The 13,451-nt window shown below is 49.8% G+C and overlaps 1 protein-coding gene across 1 annotated transcript; it reads right to left on the bottom strand.

Moving 5' to 3' along the window:
- Positions 1–736: 736 nt before the first annotated feature.
- On the bottom strand, positions 737–12,652 carry MKS1 (MKS transition zone complex subunit 1). Its single transcript, XM_041424983.1, has 17 exons — positions 12,551–12,652; positions 12,265–12,478; positions 11,359–11,514; positions 10,970–11,067; positions 10,668–10,796; positions 10,247–10,351; positions 9,418–9,526; positions 8,500–8,556; positions 7,546–7,588; positions 6,995–7,057; positions 5,868–5,938; positions 5,020–5,083; positions 3,423–3,530; positions 2,766–2,899; positions 1,993–2,075; positions 1,805–1,902; positions 737–1,336 (listed from the first exon to the last, which is right to left on the bottom strand). Exons 1-17 carry the CDS (start codon positions 12,646–12,648, stop codon positions 1,230–1,232), a joined length of 1,737 nt encoding a protein of 578 aa, XP_041280917.1. The 5' UTR covers positions 12,649–12,652; the 3' UTR covers positions 737–1,229.
- Between the last annotated feature and the right edge of the window lie 799 nt (positions 12,653–13,451).

The following is a 13,451-nucleotide window of genomic DNA, read 5'->3' as shown; positions in this document are numbered from 1 at the left end:
GGAGCACCAGGGAATAAGGGGATGTTCCAATAATCACACGCATGGCTGCGACCACGAATCTCTTGCTCCTTGTGAAGGAGGAATGTGCAGAGGAAAAGGATGGCCAATTCATATGTCATATCCTGCCTCTGAATCCTAAATTCACAGACATATTCAAACCTGCATGGTCTGAGCTTGAGATTTCTCTTCCCATCCTTTGGAACAGAAAACACATGGAAATGTGACTCGTGCACAAACCAGCACAGCACTGTCAGTCTGCAGGGAGCTATGTTCCTCTGAACTTGAGACAGAAATAAAAACGGGGAAAAATGAGAAAATAACAGAAGAAACTGGGTAAAGCGTGGGTAAACACAAGCTTTCCCAGGAAGAGCCACAGTGTTCTGCAATCAGAGATGCAACAATGAACCACCAACAAATATCAACCTCAAATGAACAGCTTGAACAGTTCAAAGTTCAGCTGCTGTGCAAATGTTATCAACTGCTCTCACTGTCTGCAAACCTTCCAACCCCCAAAGCTCTGTGGTGAACTAAGGGGAAGGTGTGTTTTCAATTGTGCTCCTGAACAAAGAAACTTCCTGCTCACCACTGCAGAGCCAGACCTTATAGGCACACAAGAAAATGCAGAATGTAATCCTTTTCTCCAGTTCTCCATCTGTCTTCCTTTGCTTTAATTTCTTATATTAGATGTGGCAGAGAGCTCTCTCTCTCTAGGAATGAATCAGTCTTAAGGCAGAGGTGGATGGATTAATTTTACTATTGATTGTCCTGTACACAACAGCTAATAACAATTATCAGCATTTCTTAAGAAGTTATCTACTCTTTCCATTAATCTCAAAAAGTATCCATGCCTTGGCCTTCCATATCACCCTCTTCTCTAAGAAGAAAACGAAATTTACAATTTTTCTCATTATTTCCTTTTCAATCCCTGAAAAGGTGTTACACGGTTCACAGGTTCCATGCCAATATTTCAGAAGAAATGTGAAAAACTGGCTGTATTGTTAGAGCCTGGTAACAAAGGGCCTTGAAAAACTGGGCTCCTTCCACGGATACTCGTGGAAATGCAAATTCTGGGTCTGGAGGTATTACAAGCTCTCTCCCCCATCCAAGGAAAACAACAAAGGAAGGGCTTCTGAAGCTTCCAGGCACCAGCACTGGGAGTCCTGCTGAGGGGTGGAAGCTTGTGTTGGAGGGAGGACACCAAATGCTCCAAGCAGCAGCAGAGGTGACGCTCATGGCTCCAGGGGCTGGGGCACAGCAGAGGCAGAAGTGCTGATGAGGTCCTGGGGAAGGCTCTCCCGTGCTTCCTGCATCCGGCGCCGTGCCCGCTGGAAAGCCTCTGCAACACAGAGTGACAGCAGGCCAGAATGCGTAAGACAGCCTCAGGGAAGGGGAGGGATGTGTCTTTTCAGGGAACATCATCTCTCCTGGTGCAGGATCCCACTTCTATGAACAGGTTACAGCACCAAAGCACCTGGTGCTGCTCCACCTGCTGCTCTCTGATTTCTGTACACAATGGAATCAGAGAGAGCCTGTGCCTTAGTGCCACCAGCTCTGCCCAGTGCCAGGCAAGGCTGGGCAGCCCAGTCCAGGCTGTGCCCTCACACAGTGGTTGTCCCTCCTGACTGCTCAGAGCTGATGCCTCCTGAAGTTTCCAGCTCAGAGCAGAACATTTAACCTCTGCTATGGACTTTGAGAGCTCACGGGGAGGGGAATTACTCCCACACTAATGGATTATGCTGAAATATCCTGCCCAGTCTGTAAAAAGGGTGCCAAATCTCACCAAGACAGACACTGAAGGCCCTACCCAAAACATTGTAGACAGAGCTCTGCTGGCTGAAGCCTCCCAGTCGGTCCAGTACACTCTGCATGCGCTGTCTCAGGGCACTGTTCTCAAGAAAGGCTCTGCACAGAAGCACACCAGCAGGTCAGGGCTGCCAAAACCAGCACAGGAGATGGAGTTGATGGAGCTCATACTCCCTTTGCTGCACTCACCTGGACTGCTGCAGGCAACAGAGCCGGAAGGTGACGCTCCCTGTGGTCTCTGTCCGGAAACCAAAGCGGCTCAAGCGCTTTCCCTGCAGGGATGGCACAGGTTAGAGCAACCCCACAGTGAAAACAAACGTGTTCTACCAGAGCCCAGACTCCTGTGGGCACAGTCCTCCCTTCCCTGCAAGGCTGGAAAGAAGGGCACATAGTTCCAGGCTGTGTTGAGGGCAGGACCTAAACTTGCAAGCTGACAGTGCAGTGCTGGGGCAGGGTTTCAACAACTGCTTCAGGGCTTGTTCCCACACAAAGGTGCCACTAACATCACTCTGCTCACTACACCAGCAGCCACCTCTGCAACTTACTGAAGAACATAAAGTTTCTACCTGCCTCACACCCATTAGCTTTTTGCTTCAAGATTCTGTTCTGTTCTGGAAGCTGTTCCAGGCATAATAAACAGACGAAATTCCTCACAAAAATCAAGGAGAAGTCTACAGCTGGAACAAAATGCTGACCTGACCAACACTGTATAAGCAGGGGAAGCCAAGGCTTTGGCCCAGGCTCCCCCACTTCTCTAAGCTGCTCACTCCTCAGAAGGCACAGCTCTGCCTCAGTGTTTGCTCATTCCTCTGCTCAGGATTACAAAACTCACAGAGGAGACATTTCTTTAGTGAGAGGGACAGGACCAGCAGCTCATCCTTGTTCAAATCTGGCCCAGGCTGACCATGGGACACCTGAACCCAAGAGCAAAACGCAAGAGGCTCCTCTGCAGCTGAGCCCACCTTGAAGGTCGATGGTATCCGGATGTAGGTTAAATCCTCCAGCTCAGGAGATCCCCCAATGAAAAACCTCCTCATTTCAGCAACAGGTCCCAGACCCACAGGACGCCAGGTAGGGATGGTGAGCATGTGGACACCTGGCCCGGGACAAGAGGACAGCTTAGCAGCTGTGACCTGTGATTTATTTAGCCACAGAGGACAGCAAAGGCAGGTGGATACCTGCTGACCCAACCCAGAGCTGTCTAGAAATGGAAACACTGCACAGTATCTGAAATGTTCTAAAAGCATGTTCCCATTGAGTCAGCCCCTTCAGTCACACAGCCAATGCTGAAAGTTGCCTCTGCCCAACAGCAGCATCTCCCCATAACACACAGAGGTCACTCCCAGATCCCACGTGGGACACAGAGAGTTACTGCCATTGTACAGGTGGATGCACAGCATCACCCCAGAGCTTTATCACACCAGGTGTTGTGATGGCAGTATCAAAGGATCAAGGGCAGCAGCTCCAGATGTGCCTCACGTTCTTCTTTGCTGCACCGCACACAGCTGACTGCTCCCTTCAGTACACCAAATCCCTGGGACTGGCTGAATCACTTCCCAAGAGGAACAACTCAACTCATTCTCCCAGACAATTAACACAATGTCCCAAGCATGCTTTACCTGGACATGTTGGCAGCACCAAGGACCCATATCCTTCCACACGATACCTCTGCCAGAAATCCAGGGATAGGACCTCAAAGTAGAGAACAGGCCACTGAGGGAGACTGTCTGCAAGATGGGGAGCAGGTCACAGCTTTGGGAAGGAGACTATCAGTGAGAAAAAGCATGCTAAATGCCCAACTCCACTAGTAGGAAGCCAAAGAATCAGAGAATCATTCAGCTTGGAAAAGACCTCCGAGGTCATCGAGTCCAACCTGTGACAAATCCCCACCTTATCACTTAGACTAGAGCACTGAGTGCCACCTCCAGTCGTTCCTTGGACATCTCCAGAGATGGGGACTCCATCACCTCCCTGGCAGCCCCTTTTAGTGCCTGACACCCATTATGGGAAGAAATCCCTCCTAGCGTCCAGCCTAAACCTCCCCTGGAGCAGCATGAGGTTTCCTCTTGTCCTGCCCCTTGTTCTCAGGGAGTAGAGCCCAACCCCCAGCTGGCTGTACCCCCCTGACAGGGAATTGTAGAGTGTGAGAAAGTCCTCCCCAAGCCTCTTTTTCTCCAGGCTGAGTCTGCCCAGCTCCCTCAGCTATTCCTTGTGCTCCAGACCCTTCCCCCAGTACTGCTCCCTCTCTGGACACATTCCAGCAGACTTCCACCACAGTCCTTTCTGTATTTCTTCTACAATGACTAACAAAGATTTATGGTTGATTAGTTTCCCCTATAAAAGCTGAACCCTCAGATCTGAGGCTGAAAACAGAATTATTATATTATTATTATTAGGTAAAATTCTTTAAGAGCAAGTCCAGACTGGGCTGTCAATTACCTCTGAGCAGACAAGACAATCTTTCGAGAATGATCTGAAGCCAAACAGCAGAACCTGTTTATCTCTGACCTTTCCCACTGCTATTGGGGGAATATTAACCTGGATTCTCCTACATCTCTCCAAGCATTTCTTTCTTCCACAGTGAAACAAACTCATTTTGTTTCTTCTAGTCTGAAAATTCATTAGTGTTGGTTGAATACCCAGATCCAAAGTGTACATTGGATTCAAGTGGCAAGGCATGCCACAGTGCTGTCCCTAGCAATTGTATCCACAGAGCAAGAGGATTGGTGAAGAAGCAGCAGGAACAGGCAGCAGAGAAGCTCAGCTTAAAATAGAGCTGAAGTTTCGAAGTGACATGAACTATCTAGGGATTATACAGGTCACTGAGCACGTCTACAAATGTAAGACTCAGCACAGAGTTTTAGCTGTGTATAAAAAAGCTGCCTGGTTCTCCAGCTGCAGCATCCCAGGGCTCTGTGCAGGCACAGCAACACAGCCCTGCACTCCAGGTTTAAAGAGACAAGCCAAGATCCAAGTAGTTTTCCAAATGGATAAAACTGCCTACAGCCTAGAAACAGGGCAACATCAATGAATCCATAAAAATGCTAATGGATTCCTGGACAGGGCAAACACAGGATGTGTCCAGGGGCTGTGTGGTGACAGGGTGAACTTTTGTTGAACCAGAAACATTTCCCTCTGCCATTTCATCTCCAACGGGACAGACAGCATGACAGCTACAGAGGGACCAAAGGATTTCAGAGTAACAAGAAAACACACCTTCATCTTCTTGGGTGTAAAACATGTCCACAGTGAAGGGGTAGCAGAAGTATGCCACATTGTCCTAGAAAAAGAACAGGGCAGAGATCAGATTCCTGGACAAGAGAATTCATCACCAGCATTGCAGAGGACATAGAGAGCTGGTAGGAAGGAACTAATGGTAGAAAGCAGGTGATGCTGCTCAGAAAGATCAATTGCATCCCACTAACAAACACGTGACTGCAGGATGGACCTGCATACACTCCCTAGTGCCATGTTGATGGAATAGGATGTTGAAAATAATGGAAAAGGGGAGTGACACACCTCAAATGAAAACTCAGTCAATTGCATAACTACAGGGCAGCCTCAAACTTTACAGGAGCCAAGCCAAGCACAGTATGTCAAACAATGGTATTACCAAAATGTTGTATGATAACTATTTTTGTAATATGAAAACATAACAAATACATAAAAAGTTGATAAAATTAAAAGTTAACATAGAGTCTCTGCACATTCCTGCCCCAGGCAAAACGGAACAATGCTTGGTTAACTCAGAGCATTGGAGAATACAAAAATCAAAGCTCCAAAGGCAATCAGTCAGCAAAAATGAATAAAAAAGTGAGACGCCAGAAAATGCTTGGGAGTAGTTTTATTTGGTTCAGTTTTACTTGGAGACAGTGAAAAAAATTATTTGGACCCTTGAAAGAATGACAAGTATAATTAGAATAAGGAGAATCCCAAATATGCTCTGGTCTTGAAAGGAGCCCCCAACTAAGGCCATTGGCTGAATCTATCTGTAGCTCGTTACACATGTTCCACTCCAGAGAGTGCCTGTTCAAATTGCTCTGCAGGTGTGAAAGTGTCCTTACCAAGCCCACTGCCTTGGTGGCACAGGTCTGTGTCACTCCTGAGAGCTGCTGGAACGGGGAGCTTGACCACTCTGCAGGGGACAGAAGATGAAGGCTTGGGGTGAGGCCAAACTCACAAACCAGAGCAGCTCACAGGAGAATGTGATGACTGATGACTGGGGTAAAAAGTAATGTTACCCACCCTGACATTCACAGAATGATTCAGGTTGGAAAAGCCCTCCCATATCATCAAATCCTACCTGTGACCAATCCCCACCATGGAGATTGGTCAACCAGGCCACAGCATTGAGTGCCACACCCAGTCATTCCTTGGACACCTCCAGGGATGGAACTCCACCACTGCCCTGGGCAGCTCCTTCCAATGCCTGACCACCCTTTCCACAGATAAATCCTTCCTCACGTCCAACCTGAACCTCCCCCGGTGTAACCTGAGGCTGTTTCCTCTTGTCCTGTTACTTGTCTGGGAGCAGAGCCTGACTCCACCTGGCTGCACCCTCCTGTCAGGGAGTTGTAGAGACTGAGAAGGTCCCCCCTCAGCCTCCTCTTCTCCAGGCTGAGCCCCCCCAGCTCTCTCAGCTGTTCCTCAAATGACTTTTCCCTGTCCTGTTCCAGGCACTGCTCTTAAGAACACCCTGAACTGTCCATGAAAAGCACCAACTCATGTCAAGAGAAAAGCAGAGCCTTATCTAAATGTACTGAGTAGCAGAAGTGGTATCTTGACAGATATATCCAGAGAGGGGAGGCAGAGCCATAGCTTTAGGAGAATTAAAACATGCAGCAGGATATGCATGTAAGTGCTGGGAGCCTTATTTATCCATCAAAATTTAATAGGTTAATATCAGCACAAAGCATGATGGCAAGCTGAATCAGACAATGTCACTGTGGTGGGGAGCACAGAAAAGCTGTTCCCTGCAAGATAAGGAATGAAGTCTGGACAGACTGGTCACCACCACCTCTATGTCCCAGTCTGAGCTGAGTTCTGCCATTTTAGCTCTAAAGGCCTGTGACTAAATCCCAGCTTCAACATTATTTTTTGCTGACTCCCAGCAGAGCTGGTCTGATGGATCAGCCAAAGCCTGTTTCACCTCTTCAGCTGCTGTGATGTGGCTGGGAATGTGAATACTCACGGTCAGGCAGCTCCAGGAAGAAATGCACATAAAGGTTGTCATACTCATAGCCTTGAGCTGAAACTGAGGAGAGAGAATGAACTTCAGCTGTTTGATTCCATACAAATTCTTCCAGCATTCACTGTAGATTTTTGGGAGAGCCACCACCAATAACCTCAAGGAAAATCAGTTACTGCTGGAAACTGGGAAAAGCCTTCAAAGTAACAGGAGATAACCCACAGAGAAGATTCCTCCTCCAGACTAGCCCTGTCTCCGTTTCACGAACCAGATGAGGGAGTTCACACATTTAATTGGTTTCTTTGGGAAATTAATAGATATTACAGCAATCTGCTCTCCTTTTTTCAGATCTAGGCCTTCTTAGAACAGCTACAGCATTCGTAACCTCCAACCTGTAAATTCCTCTCAAGGGATTAGTCTGCAGGAAACAGGGAGGAGAAGGAGGAAGTAAAGGATTCTAGGGCCTCTTGAATCTAGGGATTCAAAAATCCTTGGATCATACCCTCAGCTATCCTAGCACACCCACACTGTCTCTGTTTAGAATAAGAACTCACCTATTTCTCCATTCACGAAAAGTCTCAGAGTACCAGGAAGAGGCTGGAAAAATTAGCAGATAAACAAGGTAAAGAGCTCAACAACCACTGGTGCAACTCAACAATTCCTTCCCAACAGTATCTCACACAGGTATTTCATGGGTTTTCAGACATGAATGACTTACTGCTCTGGCCAGGGAGGAGGCATAATTTGTCCTATCACTTCCAGAAGTGAAGAGTCTCTCTGGAAAGAGACTCTAAAGAGACCAAATCCCCCAAAGCCCAGTCTGCAGGAATTTACTGTTCTGTAAATAGGTCTCTTACAGATGTCAAGATCAATATAACACACAGTGAGAAGTCACTTGCAGAAATCACAGTCCTGCTTCTGTCATGTTCCTGCATTTGACCAAGATGAGGGAGCAGGGGGAAGCACTGAGACACTCTATCAAAGTACTGGAAAGCACAACTTTCACTGTTTTGTATTGTATTTCACTGATGTGTATTCACTGTATTGTCAAACAATATTTGAGCAAAAAAAAGATTGCTGTTTAGATAATTCAGTGAGAATGAAAACTGCATGAGTCTGAGGGCCTGTTTATTTGCACAAAGTGGCACACAGAGCTGTTTGACATTGAAGAAGTTAACAGCAATCATTGTCCTTGAAGACATAAACCCTCCTTCCTTTTCAAAATACTACTATCAGAAGTCTTAAGGCACTGCACACAGCCTCACAGAGTCTGCAGTGTTCAGCAGGCCCTGAACAGGCAGGACGGATCCCTGCAGACCCCAAATCCACTGCCACTTGTCCCTTCTGACCCAATTTTCTGCTTGAAGCCACAAGGTAAAAGCTGCCAATCCCCCTCCAGAGCAAAACAGTCTTTGGAGACTGTGCTGCAAGTGCAAACTGTGTGAGCCAGGTCACCAGACCCCAAAGACAACAGAGCTCCAGTCCCTGCCAGTGCCTCTGGAACTCACCATTTCAAAGTCTGAGCCCACGAGCCCACTGAGGTAATCCCTGTGCCGCCCGTACAGCTGGGAACACACACAACAACAACAACAAGAAAGAGTGGCATTTTGATTATATCTGCTGTTACATACTGCAAAACTTAAACTGTATATAATTTAAACTCAAATCATTACCAGGCATAGCATATGTGGGGTTGTTACAAAAAATATGGAGAATATAAGTATCTAATAGAACACAGATGCATAACTGCTAACACTGCACAGAAGTTCAGCTTTGGTTCTCCAAGGCCAGTTTTAAGGGAAAAGAAGCTCTGAAGAATCACATCTTAAATGATATCTGAAAAACACAGGTACAAACTATTCCAAGGAAATGGGCAGGCAGAGATCAGTGTAGTGAAATCATGATTTCCTTGGTAACCACAAAACCAGTAAGGAAATGCACAAGTAAAAATCTAAACAAAAAAGTACTTTCATAAACTGTCAAGAGACAAAAAGGCAATTCAGAAAAATCAAGATGTGAAATGTGATTCCAATATCCTGGGACATTACAGGTAAAAAGACATCATTTAATAAATATACAGGCAGCTAGAGGAAGATTAAAGAAAGGGCTTGCCCACTGCTCTAAAGGGAAGGAAAAACACTTGCAGGTGACACTAGGAAGGCAAGGACTTGGGTTCTTGCATCAGTTCTCACTCTCTAAAGCACTGCAGCCAGAGGCAGGACAACTACAGACAAGGTCTCTTTAAGGAATAAGGTATGAAGCGAGAGTATTTGCTGTAGTTCTCAGATCCCTGAGCATGATGAGGCTCAGGGCAATGACATTTTATCACTTCAGGCGTGCAGAGCACGAGCAGCTACATCTCCATGATGATCTGAGCTGCCTCTGTTACTCAGAACTAGTGAATATGCTCCATGGCCAGCACTTACCTCTCTGAACACACGCTGCTCACGCTCCTCCTCCTCTGGCTGCACCTGGGCAGATGCATTCTCAATAGTGTATTCCCACACCTCTCGCTTCTCTCCATCCAGCTCGATCCTGCAGAGCCCCAAAACACACGGGAAAAACTCCCCCATTATGCAGAGAATAGGCACAGGTATAAATGGGGCCCTCCTGACCCAGCAGTGTCCCCTCTACCCAGCCTGTGCAGTGAGACAAGGGCACTCACAGCCCCCTCCTAACTCCCAAGTACCTGTCAGCAGCATTCCCTCAAAATGGAAGACTTGCTTGCATCTACCACATGCATAATGTAATTTTACAAGGGATGCAGTGATAGAACAAGGGGGAATGGCTTCAAACTGACAGAGGGTAGGATTAGATGGATATTAGGAAGAAATTCTTCTCTGTGAGGGTGGTGAGGCCCTGGCTCAGGTTGTCCAGAGCAGCTGTGGCTGCCCCATCTCTGCAAGTGCCCAAGGCCAGGTTGGACAGAGCTTGGAGCAGCCTGGGATAGGGAAAGGTGTCCCTACCCATGGCAGGGGGGTGGAATGAGCTGGGCTTTAAGGTCCCTTCCAACCCAAACCATTCCATGATTCCATGATAGCCTGCATCCCTAGAGACTTGCCCCAAAGCCCCACACAGCACACATACAGTGACACTGAGCGTAAGCACACAGTAATATTTTTCTAGAAATCTCTGAAATAAATTAAATATTTCTCAATTTAAGTGCTGATCCCCTGCCCAAATGGTGACCAGGAAACAGCCATTTCAGCCCCTAGCCCCCAGTCCCAGGAGGGGTCCCAGCCCTGTCCCACTCACCGGTAAGCTCCTTTGGTGCCAGTGAAGTCAGGCTTCACTGTGATCACCCCATTCCCATCCACCTTGATTGTGCACAGCACATTTTCATACTCCTTGTGACCAAGCCTGAAGGAGGACACCAGGAAAACACAGTCTAAACAGAGAACACAGACACTCTCTTGCTCTGGAACACCAGAGCTGGTAAAGGAACTTGGGGGTACAAAAGGGAACACATACACACTTTCCTACATTGGTTTAGAAGCCTTTTGGATACACTCAGCTACCTCCCAAATGAAGAAAGAGGCAGAAAGAAATTGCAGCCCACGTTACTGAGCTCTTGGAATTCTCCCCCCTTAACTAATGAAAGAAACAGGAGTTTTGAGTAAGGAGGAAAGATGGATTTTCTTTTGGAAAATCATTATAATTTCAGGATTTTACTTACTTCCCATAAGGTCCCAAGTCCCCCATGATGTACATGGTCTGGACAGGTGTGTTAATTACATGATTGTTCTTTATAAATTCTTCTGAAGGTTCCCAGGTGATGATTTTTGACTTCAGAGAACTTGCTTCTCTGTCAACAAGAGAACAGTACCAGTCACAGCTCACATCAGCAGCACCAAACCCACCATGATGAGGAGTCACAGTGCTGGATTACATGTGTGACACAGCACAAGCCACCAGCTCCCACGGACCAGGCACACTGAAACCTGCATGAACAAGTTCCAAGCCCAAGTCTGAACTCACACAGGCCTACGGTCCTGTCTTCTCCTCCTCACATTGGCCATCCTCTCGACCAGATACGATGGCACTTCATGATCCGAGTCAGTTACCTTCTGGCAGAGCTGGAAGAACAGACAGGAACTAGCTTAACTGGACATCTTCCCAAACACAGCTCTGCTCTTAGAGGAGGGAACAGATATGCACACAACCATGTGCAAGGACAAACTGCTATATGAGTGCAGAATTCCTTCATTTTTCTGGTGGCAAAACCCAGCAAGCTTCCTACAGAGCCATGCTCCTACAGAGCCAAGTCACTCTGGCTGTCCTGACCATTGCTCTGAACCAGAGACATCCCACCCCAGGTCTGGGGCACTGGAAGTTCTGACATACACTGAGTAACTAAGAGCTGGTACCTCCTCTAGGTTGGTGAATCGGTCGTGGTCAGTGTAGGTGAAGATGCGACAGTTCTTCCGACCTCCAGCCTTCTCCAGTTTCCGGATCTCCTCATGGTACTGCCAGTCCAGGGGAGTCTGGCAGGCTGACTCATTCAGGTACAGATCCACCTCAAACTGACAGCACCACAGGTAAAGCACAATAGCTGCCTCTCACCAGCTTTGGCAAAGCCACAAATACTTTTCAGCTTCTTTCCAAAGCGACCCCAGAGACAAGACCCTTTGGGAATCCCAGCAAATAACCAAGCTCCAGAGCAGCTCCAACACTGCTCAGGCATGTGGCAGCCAGCAGCACCACTGATGCCCACCTGGAAAGCCTTGGGCACAGCAGCTTGCCCTGAAACAAGGAACCCCACAGTGAGATGCACAAAAGGGGGTGTCAGGAAGCTCCCCCAAGCCTGTCCAGTTCTGGACAGGACAGGAGACATGGAGCTCCTTGATCAGAGGGTGACAAAGTTCATCAAAGAACACCCTTCTTACGATGAAAAGCTGAGGGAGCTGGGGCTGGTCGGCCTCGAGATGAGACACTGAGAGGGTACCTCATCCCTGTCTGTCAGTGTCTGAAAGGAGGGGTCAGAGCACGGACGAGGCTCTGCTCCTTGGGGACCAACAATGGGACAAGTGGAACGGGCAGGAACTGATGCCCAGAAAGTTCCACCTGAACACGAGGAAGAACTTCTGTCCTGTGCAGTTACCAAGCCCTGACCAGGCTGCTCAGAGAGGGCGTGAAGTCTCCCTCACCAGAGGTATTTCAAAGGCAGCTGGACACAAGCCTGAGCAGGGGAGTCGGACTAGATGACCCTAGTGATCCCCTCCGATCTGACGCACTTCACGAAGTCCCTCCCGCCCCCCTCACACTGCACCCACCTGGCTGAAGAGCTTCTCCTGCCACCCCACCTCGACCTCCTCCTCCTCGTCCTCCGGGGGTCTCTGGGCGCCTGCGCGAGAGGCCGCGGTAATCCGCAGCGGCACCGCTCCCGCATCGGCGGCGCGGTCGGCCCGGCCCGGGAGCTCGGGGCCGGCGAGCGGCGGCACCCGCGGCAGGAGAGGCCCGGCCGGCGCGACCCGCTGGATGCGGACCCTGCGTGGAAGGAGCGGAGCGTCAGGGCTGTGCGGGCCGGCGGAGCCAGGCCGGGGCCGGGCAGGTGCTCACCGTAGGCGCAGGTTGCGGACGGGATCCCGGGAGCGGTACACGGCGGGGACCCGCGAGCGACACAGCGCGCTACCCCCGGGCCGCGCCGCGCCCGCCATGGCCGCGCTCCGGGGAAACCGGCGTGCACGGCTGGGCAGCGCCCCCGCGCGGCCGGAGCCCCCGCACTGCCGGGCCCGCTCCGCGCACGGAGCCCGCAAAGCTCCGCGTGAGAGGCGCCCCAGAGCCTCTGTGTGAGGGGGGGTCCCACACACCCTTCCGTGTGAGGGGGGGGTCCCACACACCCTTCCTTGTGAGGGGGGGTCCCACACACCCTTCCGTGTGAGGGGGGGTCCCACACACCCTTCCTTGTGAGGGGGGGGTCCCACACACCCTTCCTTGTGAGGGGGGGTCCCACACCTCTCCATGTGAGGGACGGTCCCACACACCCTTCTATGTCAGGGAGGGTCCCACACACCCCTCTGTGTGAGGGCTCCCGTGGCCCCCGGGGGGATTCCCCACAGCCTCTGTATGGGGGTCCTCACGACCTCCATAGGGAGCCTCCATGTCCGTCTGTGTGCGGGTCCCCACAGCCCCTCAGGGGGTCCCAGGGCCTCCAGGGAAGGGTCTCCCACATCCCTCAGTGCGAGGGTCTACACAGCCTGTCTGTGAGGGGGGTCCACCACATCCCTCCACCGGAGGCCCCGGGACAAAGCCCCCCATACCCACAGCCCCAGAGAAATGCTGAGGGACCACCAGCAACCGAAGCTCCAGACCCACACCTGTGTGTAAGGAGCCACCTGAACCTGCCCCTTTCTGGGGTATTTCTTACCCCCTTCCTAGTCCGTCCCTGGATCTTCATGGTCACCACCAGTACCCTCATGCTGTTGCCAATTTTTGGAGCTCTCTAAACACAGATACGGTC

This window comes from Onychostruthus taczanowskii, unplaced genomic scaffold, assembly GCF_017590055.1.
Source record: "Onychostruthus taczanowskii isolate IOZ18803 unplaced genomic scaffold, ASM1759005v1 scaffold86, whole genome shotgun sequence".
NCBI classification, from domain to species: Eukaryota; Metazoa; Chordata; class Aves; order Passeriformes; family Passeridae; genus Onychostruthus; species Onychostruthus taczanowskii.
This window is presented reverse-complemented; position numbering and strand designations above follow the sequence as displayed.

Excerpts from the sequence above, each read along its gene's own strand:
- MKS1 (XM_041424983.1), bottom strand. The coding sequence starts at position 12,648 with ATGGCGGGCGCGGCGCGGCCCGGGGGTAGCGCGCTGTGTCGCTCGCGG. Across the intron at positions 11,515-12,264 it reads AGGAGAAGCTCTTCAGCCAG|TTTGAGGTGGATCTGTACCT; the intron begins GTGGGTGCAGTG and ends TGGTGCTGTCAG. Across the intron at positions 1,337-1,804 it reads CTCTGTCTACAATGTTTTGG|AGGCTTTCCAGCGGGCACGG; the intron begins GTAGGGCCTTCA and ends TCTGTGTTGCAG.